Consider the following 20,061-nt stretch of genomic DNA (forward strand, 5'->3'; position numbering starts at 1 on the left):
GTTTGTCCATATGTATATATGATTGCATGTATGTCAATGATGGTAGGTGTAAGAATAGGCCAGAGGTTAAAATTTTGTGTGTTATTGATAAATCAGAATAAAAATAAATTGAACTGGCTGTATGTAAAAGGTGTATGAGTGTGATGCCGAGTATGTGTGTTTATTTTGCACGTATGTGTATTCCATATCTGTACCATCTCTATATATATAAAAAAACTTTTAAAAAATAAAACAATTAAAAAAAAACACTTCAAAAGACTGAGCTGATATTGTAGAGGGCTAAAATAAGGCGACATCGACGTATCCTTTATTCTGGTGTCTAACACTGGTGCAATTTGATCAAGAGATTTAAAACAATGATGAATTTATTACTGTCATGCAATTAAGAAACTGTCGAACTTACATATAGGATCTTAAATGAGTGTTCATTCATATGATAATTTATGGAACAAGCCAAATTTAGACGGGTTTCATAAAATCTCATATGAAATTAACATTTAATTTAATTTTCATTTAAAACAAAAACTGTAATCAATTTGACTAATGGTGTCAGAATACACATACATGTTTAACGAGTGTACTTACGGGAGAAAGCGATAGAGATATTCCGATGATTGTTCACAGACACCAGGTAAGGCTACAGAACCCTCTTAAGCTATGGTTTTGACACCTTTACTTTCAGACTTTGTATTACGTGAAATGCTTTGGTGCATGTGATGTTATATAACTTGATAAGAAACCACTGACTTCCTTATTCGTACAAATGTGATCAATTTCACGTGTCGTTATTTTGTTTTATCAGTGACATTATATCCATAGCTAGGTTGCTGTGTTACCTGGTCAGTGAATTCATTCCTTAGATATTAATGGGACATTTATCAAGGGGATTATCAAATGTACCTTACAGAAGGGACGATCATTTACACCTAGCTCATCGAGGAAGGTAAAACTGTGTGGAATGTTATCTGCTGTTATAATAAAACTAGTTGGTACGAATATATCCTGCATATAATTTAAGCTTTATTCTCAGTATCTTTCAGATTTATTAAGGTTTATAAAGTCAGAGTCAGTGACCTAACATGTTTCTCTGTTTAATGACTATGATTTCATAATCCGAAAAGATATTGAGAATAATGGTTATAACTTAATTTGAATAGCATGTTGTTACTTATTCTTTATAATAGAACAGTTGTGGCGCATTGATATATTGAACCGCAATCTTAAACTTATCACTGAGCATCTGGTGAGAAAGACTTTCGACGAAAGAATACCGGTATTTGGGTCGATCCGGCAAGCCGGTATTTATGACGTCAACAATATTAATAATGACGTCAACAACAAACGCACGCAAGCGTTCCGCCCCGGTCAACAGTCAAACTATTGAAAGGTCAATAGGCGAAATTACTTCATTTAAAGGCCCAATATCCGCATCTTTCTTATTTTTTTCATGATTTAGGAGAATGTTGAAAAAAAATCCTGTTGTAAATCATGCAGAGAGAGGACTAAATCAAAGTCAATATGAGCGATTATGATTCGGAATACTTTGATAAAAATCTTAAACATCGCTAGGTGGGTCCCACTTAGTCAAACAAGCCGAAGTTAGCCGACATTGTAACGTCGTTGCCGAGAACGTCATGTGACTACCGTTACTACGTAACGTCTGTCCGAACTCTTCCGAAAACGGGTCATGAACTTTCCGACTTCCGTTCGGTAATAATCGTAACTTCTATGGCGACCAGTTTAAAATGAAGGCATGTTTACATGTATCGACTTTCAGCAACTGCTGTACTAAAGTTATTAAAAAATCATTACAAATATTCTTTAATATATCTTAATTTCAACTACATCTACAAATACTAACAATATCGGAGTCGAATTTAACTTGAAATTTTGTTGATAGTTACGTATAGTGTGGCTTTAAGCATTGATGTTACTATTCTTAACTTCATAGGGGTATGAAAGAAATTTTGTTTGCAAACTGTGACCCGCGTAGAGGATTCTCAAAACAGTTTACACAAAAAATATATACATCAATGCTTATAATTAATTTTTCAGACTACTTGATTACATAAATTACGTTTAAACGAACTATTCTTTTGATTTTCCAATGGAATATTTTTTCTAAATCAATACGTAACGTTGACGTCTCTATTTTGACGTCATGATTACGTCGGAATTTCGCGCCATTTTCAGACTTTTTCTTCATATTATATGGAGAAAAAGAATCTGCCAATCGGAGAGATGGATTTACTATGAAAACAAATAAAAATCAATTATTTCCATTTTTATAGAGAGTCAGGTAACAATTTAGTTTGACCAATGACTGCATCGCTTTTAAAAATTTCCCTTGAAAACGTTATTGTATTGTATGACGTCATAATATACTCGTTATACAATTATTTCATGCTATGCAAAAATAACATCAAATACCGGGGTATAACCAATAGAAATAAGTGTAACATATGATTTTAAACGCGATAATCTACTATAAACAGACGGAATAAAGAACGATTTTATTATCTGTTTTACTATCAACACTTAACTTACATTGAATGCTGATAGAGTTATCTCCCTGTATCATAGCGCTCTATCATCTGGTTGACAGGGTACTTGGTGCCATTTCCTGTCGTGTAACGTACTCTGGTATTCTGGTATATGAGCGCCTCTTCCACCCAAGCCATTACAGTAACTTAAGTGCAGCACTAAAATGTCACTCAGGATTTTTTGTAAACAGGATTTATCTTTGCTTTAATTTAATCACACGCATAAAATTTCCATCCCTATAAATATGTCATTTAATTCATGCAATAAAAGAGAATATACTTCTAACATGGTGTATGTTGTACATATGTTTTTGTTCTCCTTTCTTCTATTCTTGAAATCTTTTGAATTATGATTAATCTTTGACGAAACTGACCAGGTGGTATGTAGCCACGCCTCGTTCTCGCACACACACCTTTAACTTTTCAGTTTTGGTGAAACTAGCATAGCATACACAATACAAGTAACAACAAGAACGATCTGTGTTGATTTTTAATGCACTTGTCTACTTTGTATCATTGTATATAACTGCCAGTTTATCTGGCAACAGCTTCAGGCATCTTGTATCTATGATAACAGTTTAGGCATTGTGTATCTATGATAACAGTTTAGGCATTGTGTATCTATGGCATTTCAGGCAAAGTGTGTATATGGCAACAGTTTCAAGCAACACATGTCTATTGTAACAATTCTATAACCATTGTAACTACGGTAACAGATTTAACTATCGTGTTTATATGACGTCATTGTTTGTGGTCGTAATGGTAATCAACAGAAGTGAAAATATGTGAAAAATTCAAAATGCTATAACAGAATAAGGAAAACACAGAGATCATAGGGAAATAGTATGCAATACAAAAGGACAACAGCTTTTGTTTGCGTAACAAATCCTATTTGACTAAACGTAATTATAATAACTTTATTTTACTGCCCACAGTTTCCTTCCAGAACCGATCAAAGCTTCCGTTTGATAGAAATTTTTTTTCTAACTCACAAAATATATACAAAAATGATCACTGGCATCAAGAAAAAACAAACTATGTGATTTTACATGATTGCATACAAAACGCAGCATTCACAAAATCAAAATGCTTTATGTAATCGGCATCATATTTATTTGTATGTGTTCAATATTCAGTGAAATTAATGTGTAAACAGTGTAAATCGAAATGGCGTTCGCCGCCTCACCAACATACACAAATAAGTGTAAATTATCAACAAACAAACAAAGCCATTATAATTAATAAACGGACCTTACATTTCACAATTAGAATTCAACAGTTAGAATTCCTTCTAGTTCGATCCAAAATGTCTGTTGTACTAAAACTACCAATAACAGTCATGTTTAAACATTTAACTACAGAAATAGTTATTGCATGCAATTTTATAATCTGTTTACATGGTAATTTACTTATCTATTCCAACTGAAAAATGGTTGAGATCAAATATGTATATGACCTTCTAAAATTGTTATAAATAGAATTCACACATAGCTCAACAAAACTTAGTTTCATTGCCCGTAGTGAGTTAACATATTGTAAATGTCTAACTGTAACTCCTAATTACAAAGTATTAAAATAGAGAAGATAAAATTAGCTGAGGAAATATATAAACTATGTTAGCTTAGAATAAAATATGAAGAAACCCAATGGACGGAAATGTCCGGATCTAGAAAAAATCTCTAATTCATTCTACTCAATAATGTGTATACTAGTAAAGTATTTACATGTTTTATGACAATTATCAATGATGACTGACATAGTTGGATGAACAAAGAATTGAAGAAAAAAAAATGAAAACATTACTTCATTAGAAAATAATTATAAATACAAAATTTGACACAATTGTGATTAATAAGGAAATACATGAGAAGGTTGAGCTTTGGCATAACGGCCAGTAGGCTTTTGTGTTATTGTTAACAAAAAAACGCGAGAATGAAATTTCACATTGATTCTACCATATAGGCCATTCTAAGTTTGACCATATCCTTTCTTTATTACATGTATTACCCACGCTTCTTTATCAAGCGACATGGATATTTCCAAATGTATCGAGCTGACTGTAGTGTCTACACATCGGAAATCTCCATAACATACTGGTATATTTGGCAAGCCTTCATTCGTAAATCGGCTCTCTTCAGGTTTCTATGTAGCACGTCCAATCCAGGAAGTTCAGTCAGTATGGAAACTAAATATATGTTCTTTCTATCATACACACATTGGAGGATTGACGAAGCCAAATACGTTACATTCTATCATTACAGAAAATAATAAATAGATGGCATATACAGATAGGCATATTAAACCGACGAATCTGTTCAATCTCCAGCCAGTATACTTCAGTACACCAATCTACAACCAAATAAACCATTATGTAATGCTCTCTGTTTAATCATACGATTATCTACAATTAAGTAATGTTAGGTAAAATTGTGACGTGTCTCAGGTGATTGATTTCACTTTGACGTGTAATGCCCTATGGTAATCCGTCACATTGATACAGAATCCTTACCACCTCTGTAATCTATGTCATATTAAATACGTCATCTTAGATAAATCTGATGATTTAATCCACATCAAACATACTTTCATACACTGACAAGAATTAGGAGCTCACTGAACACCAAAATAAAAAAATATAATGAATTAACTATTTACTGTTACGGTTCATTGCTTACTTACTGTTACTATGACGGTTAGGAATAATAATAGTATGGAGTACAGCATGCCGTTACTATTTATGTGAACCTGGAAGAGATAGAAATCAACATTTCAAATCACGTTAAATCCGTAGGGTGTATTAGGGATCTGTTCTGATGAAGTCTCAGTCTCATTAAAGTTTAGTTTCAACATTAATAAAAAACTTTTGAGTTTATGTGATTTCAAAAACGAATTGTCTCAATTTGTAGTAATTTTGAAAAGGTTCATTTCGTGCACTTTGCAGAGAGGCGAAATTACGTTTAGCTATTTCAAGTTATGCTTTGCTGTAAATCTTTTTAGGTATATATAACCCTACCGTAGTACCACCTATAACCCTACCGTTGTGCCATCATACACTACACCCGTCTATAGAAACTATAACCCTACCGTAGTACCATCATACACTACACCCGTCTATAGAACCTATAACCCTACCGTAGTACCATCATACACTACACCCGTCTATAGAACCTATAACCCTACCGTAGTACCATCATATACTACACCCGTCTATAGAACCTAATAACCTACCGTAGTACCATCATATACTACACCCGTCTATAGAACCTATAACCCTACCGTAGTACCATCATATATACTACACCCGTCTATAGAACCTATAACCCTACCGTAGTACCATCATATACTACACCCGTCTATAGAACCTATAACCCTACCGTAGTACCATCATATACTACACCCGTCTATAGAACCTATAACCCTACCGTAGTACCATCATATACTACACCCGTCTATAGAACCTATAACCCTAACCGTAGTACCATCATACACTACACCCGTCTATAGAACCTATAACCCTACCGTAGTACCATCATATACTACACCCGTCTATAGAACCTATAACCCTACCGTAGTACCATCATACACTACACCCGTCTATAGAACCTATAACCCTACCGTAGTACCATCATATACTACACCCGTCTATAGAACCTATAACCCTACCGTAGTACCATCATACACTACACCCGTCTATAGAACCTATAACCTAACCGTAGTACCATCATATACTACACCCGTCTATAGAACCTATAACCCTACCGTAGTACCATCATATACTACACCCGTCTATAGAACCTATAACCCTACCGTAGTACCAATCATACACTACACCCGTCTATAGAAACCTATAACCCTACCGTAGTACCATCATACACTACACCCGTCTATAGAACCTATAACCCTACCGTAGTACCATCATACACTACACCCGTCTATAGAACCTATACCTACCGTAGTACCATCATAACCACTACACCGTCTATAGAACTATAACCCTACCGTAGTACCATCATACACTACACCCGTCTATAGAACCTATAACCCTACCGTAGTACCATCATACACTACACCCGTCTATAGAACCTATAACCCTACCGTAGTACCATCATACACTACACCCGTCTATAGAACCTATAACCCTACCGTAGTACCATCATACACTACACCCGTCTATAGAACCTATAACCCTACCGTAGTACCATCATACACTACACCCGTCTATAGAACCTATAACCCTACCGTAGTACCATCATACACTACACCCGTCTATAGAACCTATAACCCTACCGTAGTACCATCATACACTACACCCGTCTATAGAACCTATAACCCTACCGTAGTACCATCATACACTACACCCGTCTATAGAACCTATAACCCTACCGTAGTACCATCATACACTACACCCGTCTATAGAACCTATAACCCTACCGTAGTACCATCATACACTACACCCGTCTATAGAACCTATAACCCTACCGTAGTACCATCATACACTACACCCGTCTATAGAACCTATAACCCTACCGTAGTACCATCATATACTACACCCGTCTATAGAACCTATAACCCTACCGTAGTACCATCATACACTACACCCGTCTATAGAACCTATAACCCTACCGTAGTACCATCATACACTACACCCGTCTATAGAACCTATAACCCTACCGTAGTACCATCATATACTACACCCGTCTATAGAACCTATAACCCTACCGTAGTACCATCATAACTACACCGTCTATAGAACCTATAACCCTACCGTAGTACCATCATACACTACACCCGTCTATAGAACCTATAACCCTACCGTAGTACCATCATAACTACACCCGTCTATAGAACCTATAACCCTACCGTAGTACCATCATACATACACCCGTCTATAGAACCTATAACCCTACCGTAGTACCATCACTACACCCGTCTATAGAACCTATAACCCTACCGTAGTACCATCATATACTACACCCGTCTATAGAACCTATAACCCTACCGTAGTACCATCATATACTACACCCGTCTATAGAACCTATAACCCTACCGTAGTACCCATCATACACTACACCCGTCTATAGAACCTATAACCCTACCATAGTACCATCATACACAATACCCGTCTATAGAACCTATAACCCTACCGTAGTACCATCATACACTACACCCGTCTATAGAACCTATAACCCTACCGTAGTACCATCATACACTACACCCGTCTATAGAACCTATAACCCTACCGTAGTACCATCATACACTACACCCGTCTATAGAACCTATAACCCTACCGTAGTACCATCATACACTACACCCGTCTATAGAACTATAACCCTACCGTAGTACCATCATACATTACACCCGTCTATAGAACCTATAACCCTACCTAGTACCATCATACACTACACCCGTCTATAGAACCTATAACCCTACCGTAGTACCATCATACACTACACCCGTCTATAGAACCTATAACCCTACCGTAGTACCATCATACACTACACCCGTCTATAGAACCTATAACCCTACCGTAGTACCATCATAACTACACCCGTCTATAGAACCTATAACCCTACCGTAGTACCATCATACACTACACCCGTCTATAGAACCTATAACCCTACCGTAGTACCATCATATACTACACCCGTCTATAGAACCTATAACCCTACCGTAGTACCATCATACACTACACCCGTCTATAGAACCTATAACCCTACCGTAGTACCATCATACACTACACCCGTCTATAGAACCTATAACCCTACCGTAGTACCATCATATACTACACCCGTCTATAGAACCTATAACCCTACCGTAGTACCATCATACACTACACCCGTCTATAGAACCTATAACCCTACCGTAGTACCATCATACACTACACCCGTCTATAGAACCTATAACCCTACCGTAGTACCATCATACACTACACCCGTCTATAGAACCTATAACCCTACCGTAGTACCATCATACACTACACCCGTCTATAGAACCTATAACCCTACCGTAGTACCATCATACACTACACCCGTCTATAGAACCTATAACCCTAACCGTAGTACCATCATAACTACACCCGTCTATAGAACCTATAACCCTACCGTAGTACCATCATAACTACACCCGTCTATAGAACCTATAACCCTACCGTAGTACCATCATATACTACACCCGTCTATAGAACCTATAACCCTACCGTAGTACCATCATACACTACACCCGTCTATAGAACCTATAACCCTACCGTAGTACCATCATATACTACACCCGTCTATAGAACCTATAACCTAACCGTAGTACCATCATACACTACACCCGTCTATAGAACCTATAACCCTACCGTAGTACCATCATATACTACACCCGTCTATAGAACCTATAACCCTACCGTAGTACCATCATATACTACACCCGTCTATAGAACCTATAACCTAACCGTAGTACCATCATACACTACACCCGTCTATAGAACCTATAACCCTACCGTAGTACCATCATATACTACACCCGTCTATAGAACCTATAACCCTACCGTAGTACCATCATATACTACACCCGTCTATAGAACCTATAACCCTACCGTAGTACCATCATATACTACACCCGTCTATAGAACCTATAACCCTACCGTAGTACCATCATACACTACACCCGTCTATAGAACCTATAACCCTACCGTAGTACCATCATATACTACACCCGTCTATAGAACCTATAACCCTACCGTAGTACCATCATATACTACACCCGTCTATAGAACCTATAACCCTACCGTAGTACCATCATACACTACACCCGTCTATAGAACCTATAACCCTACCGTAGTACCATCATATACTACACCCGTCTATAGAACCTATAACCTAACCGTAGTACCATCATATACTACACCCGTCTATAGAACCTATAACCCTACCGTAGTACCATCATATACTACACCCGTCTATAGAACCTATAACCCTACCGTAGTAGTACCATCATATACTACACCCGTCTATAGAACCTATAACCCTACCGTAGTACCATCATATACTACACCCGTCTATAGAACCTATAACCCTACCGTAGTACCATCATATACACTACACCCGTCTATAGAACCTATAACCCTACCGTAGTACCATCATATACTACACCCGTCTATAGAACCTATAACCCTACCGTAGTACCATCATACACTACACCCGTCTATAGAACCTATAACCCTACCGTAGTACCATCATACACTACACCCGTCTATAGAACCTATAACCCTACCGTAGTACCATCATACACTACACCCGTCTATAGAACCTATAACCCTACCGTAGTACCATCATACACTACACCCGTCTATAGAACCTATAACCCTACCGTAGTACCATCATACACTACACCCGTCTATAGAACCTATAACCCTACCGTAGTACCATCATACACTACACCCGTCTATAGAACCTATAACCCTACCGTAGTACCATCATACACTACACCCGTCTATAGAACCTATAACCCTACCGTAGTAGTACCATCATACACTACACCCGTCTATAGAACCTATAACCCTACCGTAGTACCATCATACACTACACCCGTCTATAGAACCTATAACCCTACCGTAGTACCATCATATACTACACCCGTCTATAGAACCTATAACCCTACCGTAGTACCATCATACACTACACCCGTCTATAGAACCTATAACCTAACCGTAGTACCATCATACACTACACCCGTCTATAGAACCTATAACCCTACCGTAGTACCATCATATACTACACCCGTCTATAGAACCTATAACCCTACCGTAGTACCATCATACACTACACCCGTCTATAGAACCTATAACCCTACCGTAGTACCATCATACACTTCACCCGTCTATAGAACCTATAACCTTACCGTAGTACAATCATACACTTCACCGGTCTATAGAACCTATAACCCAACCGTAGTACCATCATACACTACACCCGTCTATAGAACCTATAACCCTACCGTAGTACCATCATACACTACACCCGTCTATAGAACCTATAACCCAACCGTAGTACCATCATACACTACACCCGTCTATAGAACCTATAACCCTACCGTAGTACCATCATACACTACACCCGTCTATAGAACCTATAACCCTACCGTAGTACCATCATATACTACACCCGTCTATAGAACCTATAACCCTACCGTAGTACCATCATACACTACACCCGTCTATAGAACCTATAACCCTACCGTAGTACCATCATACACTACACCCGTCTATAGAACCTATAACCCTACCGTAGTACCATCATACACTACACCCGTCTATAGAACCTATAACCCTACCGTAGTACCATCATACACTACACCCGTCTATAGAACCTATAACCCTACCGTAGTACCATCATATACTACTACACCCGTCTATAGAACCTATAACCCTACCGTAGTACCATCATATACTACACCCGTCTATAGAACCTATAACCCTACCGTAGTACCATCATATACTACACCCGTCTATAGAACCTATAACCTAACCGTAGTATCATCATACACTACACCCGTCTATAGAACCTATAACCCTACCGTAGTACCATCATACACTACACCCGTCTATAGAACCTATAACCCTACCGTAGTACCATCATATACTACACCCGTCTATAGAACCTATAACCTAACCGTAGTACCATCATACACTACACCCGTCTATAGAACCTATAACCCTACCGTAGTACCATCATACACTACACCCGTCTATAGAACCTATAACCCTACCGTAGTACCATCATACACTACACCCGTCTATAGAACCTATAACCCTACCGTAGTACCATCATACACTACACCCGTCTACTAGAACCTATAAACCTTAACCACCGTAGTACCATCATACACTACACCCGTCTATAGAACCTATAACCCTACCGTAGTACCATCATACACTACACCCGTCTATAGAACCTATAACCCAACCGTAGTACCATCATACACTACACCCGTCTATAGAACCTATAACCCTACCGTAGTACCATCATACACTACACCCGTCTATAGAACCTATAACCCTACCGTAGTACCATCATACACTACACCCGTCTATAGAACCTATAACCCTACCGTAGTACCATCATACACTACACCCGTCTATAGAACCTATAACCCTACCGTAGTACCATCATACACTACACCCGTCTATAGAACCTATAACCCTACCGTAGTACCATCATACACTACACCCGTCTATAGAACCTATAACCTAACCGTAGTACCATCATACACTACACCCGTCTATAGAACCTATAACCCTACCGTAGTACCATCATACACTACACCCGTCTATAGAACCTATAACCCTACCGTAGTACCATCATACACTACACCCGTCTATAGAACCTATAACCCTACCGTAGTACCATCATACACTACACCCGTCTATAGAACCTATAACCCTACCGTAGTACCATCATACACTACACCCGTCTATAGAACCTATAACCCTACCGTAGTACCATCATACACTACACCCGTCTATAGAACCTATAACCCAACCGTAGTACCATCATACACTACACCCGTCTATAGAACCTATAACCCTACCGTAGTACCATCATACACTACACCCGTCTATAGAAACTATAATCCTACCATAGTACCATCATACACTACACCCGTCTATAGAACCTATAATCCTACCGTAGTACCATTATACACGACATCCGTCTATAGAACCTTTACCCCTATCATAGTACCATCATACACTACACCCGTCTATAGAAACTATAACCCTACCGTAGTACCATCATACACTACACCCGTCTATTGAAACTATAACCCTACCGTAGTACCATCATATACTACATCCGTATATAAAAAACTATTACCCTACCGTAGTACCATCATACACTACATCCTTCTATAGAAACTATAACCCTACCGTAGTACCATCATACACTACACCCGTCTATAGAAACTATAACCCTACCGTAGTGCCAGCATACACTACACCGGTCTATAGAAACTATAACCCTACCGTAGTACCATCATACACTACACCCGTCTATTGAATCTATAACCCTACCGTAGTGCCAGCATACACTACACCGGTCTATAGAAACTATAACCCTACCGTAGTACCATCATACACTACACCCGTCTATTGAATCTATAACCCTACCGTAGTGCCAGCATACGCTACACCCGTCTTTAGAAACCACGGTAAGGATAGTCCCAGCAGAATATCGAACACGTTGCTTCCAAAAAGGTTGGACACGGCCATATCTCCGAGACCTGAGGATAAAAACATTCGGATATTAAGATATTCTGTCAGATTTTATTAATACACTCTGGGCACACCTTTGTGTGCCACAAGAGGTCAATTTATACAAAACATACATGACAGACAGGGTAATTGATAGTACAGTGTGAACATAATACACTCAAGCGTACATATCCGTGTATGAAATATTTTACGTACATTGGTGAGTATAATGCATGGTCATTGTTAGTTATGTATGATTGTAGTATGAACAACAACCATATCAATATTTTAACATTATAATGGTATATGTTTAATACTTCATATCATTGACATTTAGCGTAGCCATAGCAGTATAATACAACTGCATAACCACTAAATATATTTCAATTTTACTTAAGTTCATACTTTTAGCTTTAATAGAACTTGGACGCTTAATACTGTGTACAGAGTATAAATAGATTGAACATATACAAGTAGTAGTTATACAATTGTATATTCGATGCTATATCGTATAACATATATAATCAGCTATATCACAGCATAATAAGAAGTAATAACATACAAGTAATATAAATGCAGGTGTATGTAACAAGTACACTGTACTTTTTGATCAATTTAAAATACATAACTGTTCTATTTGTTTAAGAAAATAGCTCACTCTCGTTAATAGAGTTCGATTACAGATTTCAAACATGCCTCGCATTTCTAATAAACTTGGATTTGTATAATAGTATTGTGGAATATATTTATGTCTATTATTAGTTACACTTGCATTACTACATTGAAATAAGTAGTGATATTCATCTCCAATACCGTTATTACATAGTAAACAAATACGGTTATCACGTGGTATACCAGCCCATCTACCAGTTTCAATAGGAAATTTTAAATTCGAGGTTCTAAATTTACTAATAATAACACGTTCTTTGAAATCAAGCTTTACTAAATATGGTTCAAGTTTAAACTGCTTTTTAAAGGTTGAGTAGAATTGTCCGCGAGACGATGTTTCAAGAATAGAATACCAATTTTGAATATATTGATCACATAAATGTCGTTTTAGCAAGTTTTTAAACAAAGCTCTATTCATCGTACATGTATTTTGAAATGCCCATAAATTGTTAAAACCTGTGTCATTAAGGAGTGACTTTATATGCCCAAGCCACTTAAATTCTGTAGTATCGTTTTCTTGCATTCTTAATGTAAGGCGATAAAATACACTGGAGAGTTTATCTCCCCCTGTAATTAATTTGTGCCAAAACATTAACATCCGTACCTTGATTTCAATTTCTAAGGGAAATTTACCAAGTTCTCCATAAACCATAAAATTTGGAGTACTGTTTCGAACATGAAGAATTTTTTTACAAAATTGCAAATGAATTTTCTCAATAATGCTTACATTTTCAAATCCCCAGATTTCACAGGCATACAACAAAATAGGGGATACAAGTGAGTCAAATAATTTCAATTGTAAATCTATTGATAATGGAACGTTTCTAATTTTGGTATACAATGCATACAGTGCTTTCTTTGCCTGGTCAGCTAACTTTTTCTTTGTTTTAGCAAATGAGCCGTTGTAATTGAACAATATACCAAGATAAGGATAAGAATCTTCACGAGTTATCTGATCATTAAATAATTTGAAATTATATTGCCGTCTACTTTTGCGTTTTTTTAAAAATTACTATTTTTGTCTTTTGTGTATTAACAGTTAGTTTCCACTCGTCACAATAATTTTGAAAGCAATCAAGTGCACATTGTAGACCCTCAGGTGATTCTGACATCAGCACAGTATCATCTGCATATAAAATGACAAATATTTTGACAAATATACCAAGATTATTTTCACATAAACTATCAATTTCTCTCAAATATGACACATTGTTTTGGTGAAGATATTCTTCAAGATCATTAAGAAAAATAGAAAATAAAAACGGTGAGAGATTTTCGCCTTGCTTAACCCCAACATTACATATAAAAAAATCTGACATTTCATTTCCATTGCGTACACAGGATTTTGTATGTTCGTATAGATTATATATAACTTTTAAAATTTTTCCTTTAATAGAGAAAGACTGCATTTTTTTTTTCCATTAACCAACGCGCCACACTGTATCAAAGGCTTTTTTAAAATCAATAAATGTACAATACAGTTTTTTGTTTGTAGAGAAATATATAGAGATAAGAGTATGTAATATAAAGATATTTTCTGTTGTTGAGTACCCTTTTCTAAACCCGGCTTGTGCTTGTGATATAAGATTGATTTCATTTGCTAATTTAGTGAGTCTATTGTTTATGATGGAAGTGAATAACTTGCCTAGGCACGAGACTAGAGTAATAGCTCTGTAATTATCAGGATTGTGTTTGTCACCTTTGTTTTTATATATGGGCTTAATTATGCCAATAGTCCAATCTGTTGGGACTAGACCTGTGTTAAGTATAATGTTAAAAATTTTCGAATATACTGGAAGAAATGTGTGTAAAGTATGTTTCATATATTCATTGACAATACCATCAATACCACTGGCTTTATTATTTTTTAATTTTTTACAGCTTCTCTAATCTCATCGTCGCTTATGTCTTCGTTCAGAATTGGATATGTATTATCGGTTACTTCGTCAATTAGGAACTCTTCATCTTCTTCAAACTCGTTATTGTTAAGTGTTTTAAAGTATTCAAAGAGTTCCTGTATAGTTATATCAGCTTTGTTAACCTTTTCATTACCTGATAACTTATTTAAAATATTCCAAAGATATTTTGGATCATGTTTTGTAGAGTTTCTTATTTTCTGTTCCATACAGTTTAAGTACTTTTTGTAACTTTTATGTGTTTCTTTTTTATATTGTCTACTTTTTTTCTTAAGTTTTTTAAAATTGTTTTCATTTTTTATCCGACAATATTCCTTTTTTGCTGCATGGAATTCTTTCCTTAATTTATCACACTGTGTATTGTACCATGGTTTACTGGTCTGTTTATAACCTTTAGCACGATAATGTTTTTTACCAAATACTTTTGAAGCTGATGTTGTGAAAATATTGCTTATGTTGTGTATGACATTATCTATTTCATCTCGCGAAATGTGGTCAGTAGGTTTATTACCTATAAGATCTAATGCGTTATTTAGTAGATCCATATTATCGTTTTGCTCGTTTACAATATGCTCAATAAAATCATCTTTTAAATCACTTTTCCACTTTATATACCCATTATTGTCCATGTTCATATTAGAACATTCTTGAACTTGGCAATGTGTGGGAGTTCCAAAAATACTGAACTCAATCCTGCAATGTACATCCGAAAACAAAGGATCAAAGTCAGAAACTTCAAACTCATTAATACAATTGAATAATTCAGATGACACAATAAGATAATCTATTACTGTTGAATTATTACATGTGGTTTTCCCTATGAATTGGTCATTCCCAATTCTACCATTAGCAATGTACATGTTATTTTGCTTACAGAACTCAATTAATTTGTTTCCATAATTGTTCATTCTAGAAGTACATTTACTGTATCTCGTAAGAGGTATGTTCATTCCATTTAAATACATGTCATAACAACCGCCGCTTTGGTCATTTTTTCATGAATGTTTTGCGAAATTTACTTCATACTGCCCATGTTGTGATGTTAGACAGCTTAATTATAATGTAAATAATTCCGAAGAAACAAGATTCAGCTAACACCAAAAATATTGGCCTTAGCACATACCTTGCTTGGCAACAAACACGCTAGCCATGGCGTCGGGGATGCTGGTGCCGGCGGCCAGGAATGTGATACCCATCACACTGTCTGGGATACTGAGAGTGTACCCAATTACAGTCACCTACAACAAACAGGGATACTGAGGGTCTACCCAATTACAGTTACCTACAACAAACAGAGATACTGAGGGTGTTCCTAATATTAGTCACCTACAACAAACAGGGATACTGAGGGTGTACACAATTATAGTTACCTACAACAAACAGAGATACTGAGGGTGTGCCCAATTATAGTTACCTACAACAAACAGGGATACTTAGGGTATACCCAATTATAGTTACCTACAACCAAAATGGATATTGAGGGTGTACCCAATTATAATTACCTACAACCTAAATGGATATTGAGGGCGTACCCAATTATAGTTACCTACAATAAACAGGAATATTAAGGATGTACCCAATTATAGTTACCTACAACGAAAATGGATATTGAGGATGTACCCAATTAAAGTTACCTACAACAAACAGGGATACTGAGGTTTTACCCGATCATATTTACATACAACCAACAAGGATATCCCAAAATGGTTACATAAAAATGAAAGTTACAAGATATTTTCCATTACGTTATGAAATAAAATCCTAAATAAGTATTAATCAGCAATAGAAATGTTTTGGTTCATTCGTGACATTCATTTTATTGTGACAATATTATTGTAATGAAATTATAATGGAGCTCGAAAATGCATATAATGTAAATTGTATTTTAACTTATCTTATACATATTGGAGTAGCTCCAACTATACTAATTAGTAAATCATATTAAAATGCAGTATATGTCTACAACCGTATCAGATATATTTATCAAATGGAGACTGTTCTTACCAGTCATGTGACATAACAATATTATTGAAATATAACGTCTTACCATCCAGACCATGACGTAGGAGAAGAGAGCGATCCACACTATAGACATGACAAACGTGGCCATGAACCAGTGGTCCCACCTAATATAGAGAAAATATATAATGACCATGAACCAGTGGTCCCACCTAATATAGAGAAAATATATAATGACCATGAACCAGTGGTCCCACCTAATATAGAGAAAATATATAATGACCATGAACCAGTGGTCCCACCTAATATAGAGAAAATATATAATGACCATGAACCAGTGGTCCCACCAACTATACAGAAAATATATAATGACCATGAACCAGTGGTCCCACCTAATATAGAGAAAATATATAATGACCATGAACCAGTGGTCCCACCTAATATAGAGAAAATATAAAATGACAATGAACCAGTGGTCCCATCTAATATAGAGAAAATATATAATGGCCATGAACCAGTGGTCCCACCTGATATAGAGAAAATATATAATGACCATGAACCAGTGGTCCCACCTAATATAGAGAAAATAAATAATGACCATGAACCAGTGGTCCCACCTAATATAGAGAAAATATATAATGGCCATGAACCAGTCGCCCACCTGATATAGAGAAAATATATAATGGCCATGAACCAGTCGTCCCAACTAATATAGAGAAAATATAAAATGACAATGAACCAGTGGTCCCACCAACTATACAGAAAATAAATAATGGCCATGAACCAGTGGTCCCACCTGATATAGAGAAAATATATAATGGTCATGAACCAGTGGTCCCATCATATATAGAGAAATTATATAATGGCTATGAACCAGTGGTCCCACCTGATATAGAGAAAATATATAATGGCCATGAACCGGTGGTCCCATCTGATATAGAGAAAATATATAATTGCCATGAACCAGTGGTCCCACCTAATATAGAGAAAATATATAATGGCCATGAACCGGTGGTCCCATCTGATATAGAAAAAATATATATTGGCCATGAACCAGTGGTTCTACCTAATATAGAGAAAATATATAATGGCCATGAACCAGTGGTCGCACCTAAAATAGAGAAAATATATAATGGCCATGAACCAGTGGTCCCACCTTATATAGAGAAAAATATATAATGGCCATGAACCAGTGGTCCAACCTAATATTAAGAAAATATGTAATGGCCATGAACCAGTGGTCCCATCTAATATAGAGAAAATATATAATGGCCATGAACCAGTGGTCCCACCTTATATAGAGAAAATATATAATGGCCATGAACCAGTGGTGCCACCTGATATAGAGAAAATATATAATGGCCATATATATAATGGCCATGAACCAGTGGTCCCACCTTATATAGAGAAAAATATATAATGGCCATGAACCAGTGGTCCCACCTGATATAGAGAAAATATATAATGGCCATGAACCAGTGGTCCCACCTGATATAGAGAAAATATATAATGGCCATGAACCAGTGGTCCCACCTTATATAGAGAAAAAAATATAATGGCCATGAACCAGTGGTCCCATCTTATATAGAGGAAAATATGTAATGGCCATGAACCAATGGTCCCATCTGATATAGAGAAAATATAAAATGGCCATGAACCAGTGGTCCCACAAAATATTGAAAATATATAATGGCCATGAACCAGTGGTCCCACCTTATATAGAGAAAATATATAATGGCCATGAACCAGTGGTCCCACCTGATATAGAGAAAATATATAATGGCCATGAACCAGTGGTCCCACCTTATATAGAGAAAATATATAATGGCCATGAACCAGTGGTCCCACCTGATATAGAGAAAATATATAATGGCCATGAACCAGTGGTCCCATCTTATATAGATATAATGGCCATGAACTAGTGTTCCCACCTTATATAGAAAAAATATATTTTGGCCATGAACCAGTGGTCCCACCTAATATAGAGAAAAATATAAAATTGCCATGAACCAGTGGTCCCATCCTGATATAGAGAAAATATATAATGGCCATGAACCAGTGGTCCCATCTGATATAGAGAAAAAATATATAATGGCCATGAACCAGTAGTCCGATCTGATATAGAGAAAAAATATAAAATGGCCATGAACCAGTGGTCCAATCTGATATAGAGAAAATATATAATGACTATGAACCAGTGGTCCCCCTAATATAGAGAAAATATATAATGGCCATGAACCAGTGGTCCCATCTGATATAGAGAAAATATATAATGGCCATGAACCAGTGGTCCCACCTAATATAGAGAAAATATATAATGGCCATGAACCAGTGGTCCCACCTAATATAGAAAAAATATATAATGGCCATGAACCAGTGATCCCGCCTGATATAGAGAAAATATATAATGGCCATGAACCAATGGTCCCACATAATATAGAGAAAATATATAATGGCCATGAACCGGTGGTCTCATCTGATATAGAGAAAATATATAATTGCCAGGAACCAGTGGTCCCACCTAATACAGAGAAAATATATAATGGCCATGAACCGGTGGTCCCATCTGATATAGAAAAAATATATATTGGCCATGAACCAGTGGTTCTACCTAATATAGAGAAAATATATAATGGCCATGAACCAGTGGTCGCACCTAAAATAGAGAAAATATATAATGGCCATGAACCAGTGGTCCCACCTTATATAGAGAAAAATATATAATGACCAAGAATCAGTG

General features: G+C 36.5%; 1 protein-coding gene across 1 annotated transcript in view; it reads right to left on the reverse strand.

The window, feature by feature from the left end:
* Positions 1 to 3,016: 3,016 nt before the first annotated feature.
* LOC138319813 (sodium/potassium/calcium exchanger 4-like) overlaps positions 3,017 to 20,061 on the reverse strand; it is a 34,431-nt gene continuing 17,386 nt past the window's right edge. Inside the window, exons 7-11 of the mRNA XM_069262943.1 lie at positions 17,410 to 17,488; positions 16,486 to 16,600; positions 12,694 to 12,806; positions 5,223 to 5,288; positions 3,017 to 4,892 (exon numbers count right to left, since the gene is read on the reverse strand). Coding sequence (XP_069119044.1) covers positions 4,749 to 4,892; positions 5,223 to 5,288; positions 12,694 to 12,806; positions 16,486 to 16,600; positions 17,410 to 17,488 — 517 coding nt within the window. The 3' untranslated portion in view covers positions 3,017 to 4,748. The remainder of the gene's footprint in view (positions 4,893 to 5,222; positions 5,289 to 12,693; positions 12,807 to 16,485; positions 16,601 to 17,409; positions 17,489 to 20,061) is intronic.

The sequence above is a fragment of the Argopecten irradians genome, chromosome 3, assembly GCF_041381155.1.
Source record: "Argopecten irradians isolate NY chromosome 3, Ai_NY, whole genome shotgun sequence".
In the NCBI taxonomy this organism is placed as follows: domain Eukaryota; kingdom Metazoa; phylum Mollusca; class Bivalvia; order Pectinida; family Pectinidae; genus Argopecten; species Argopecten irradians.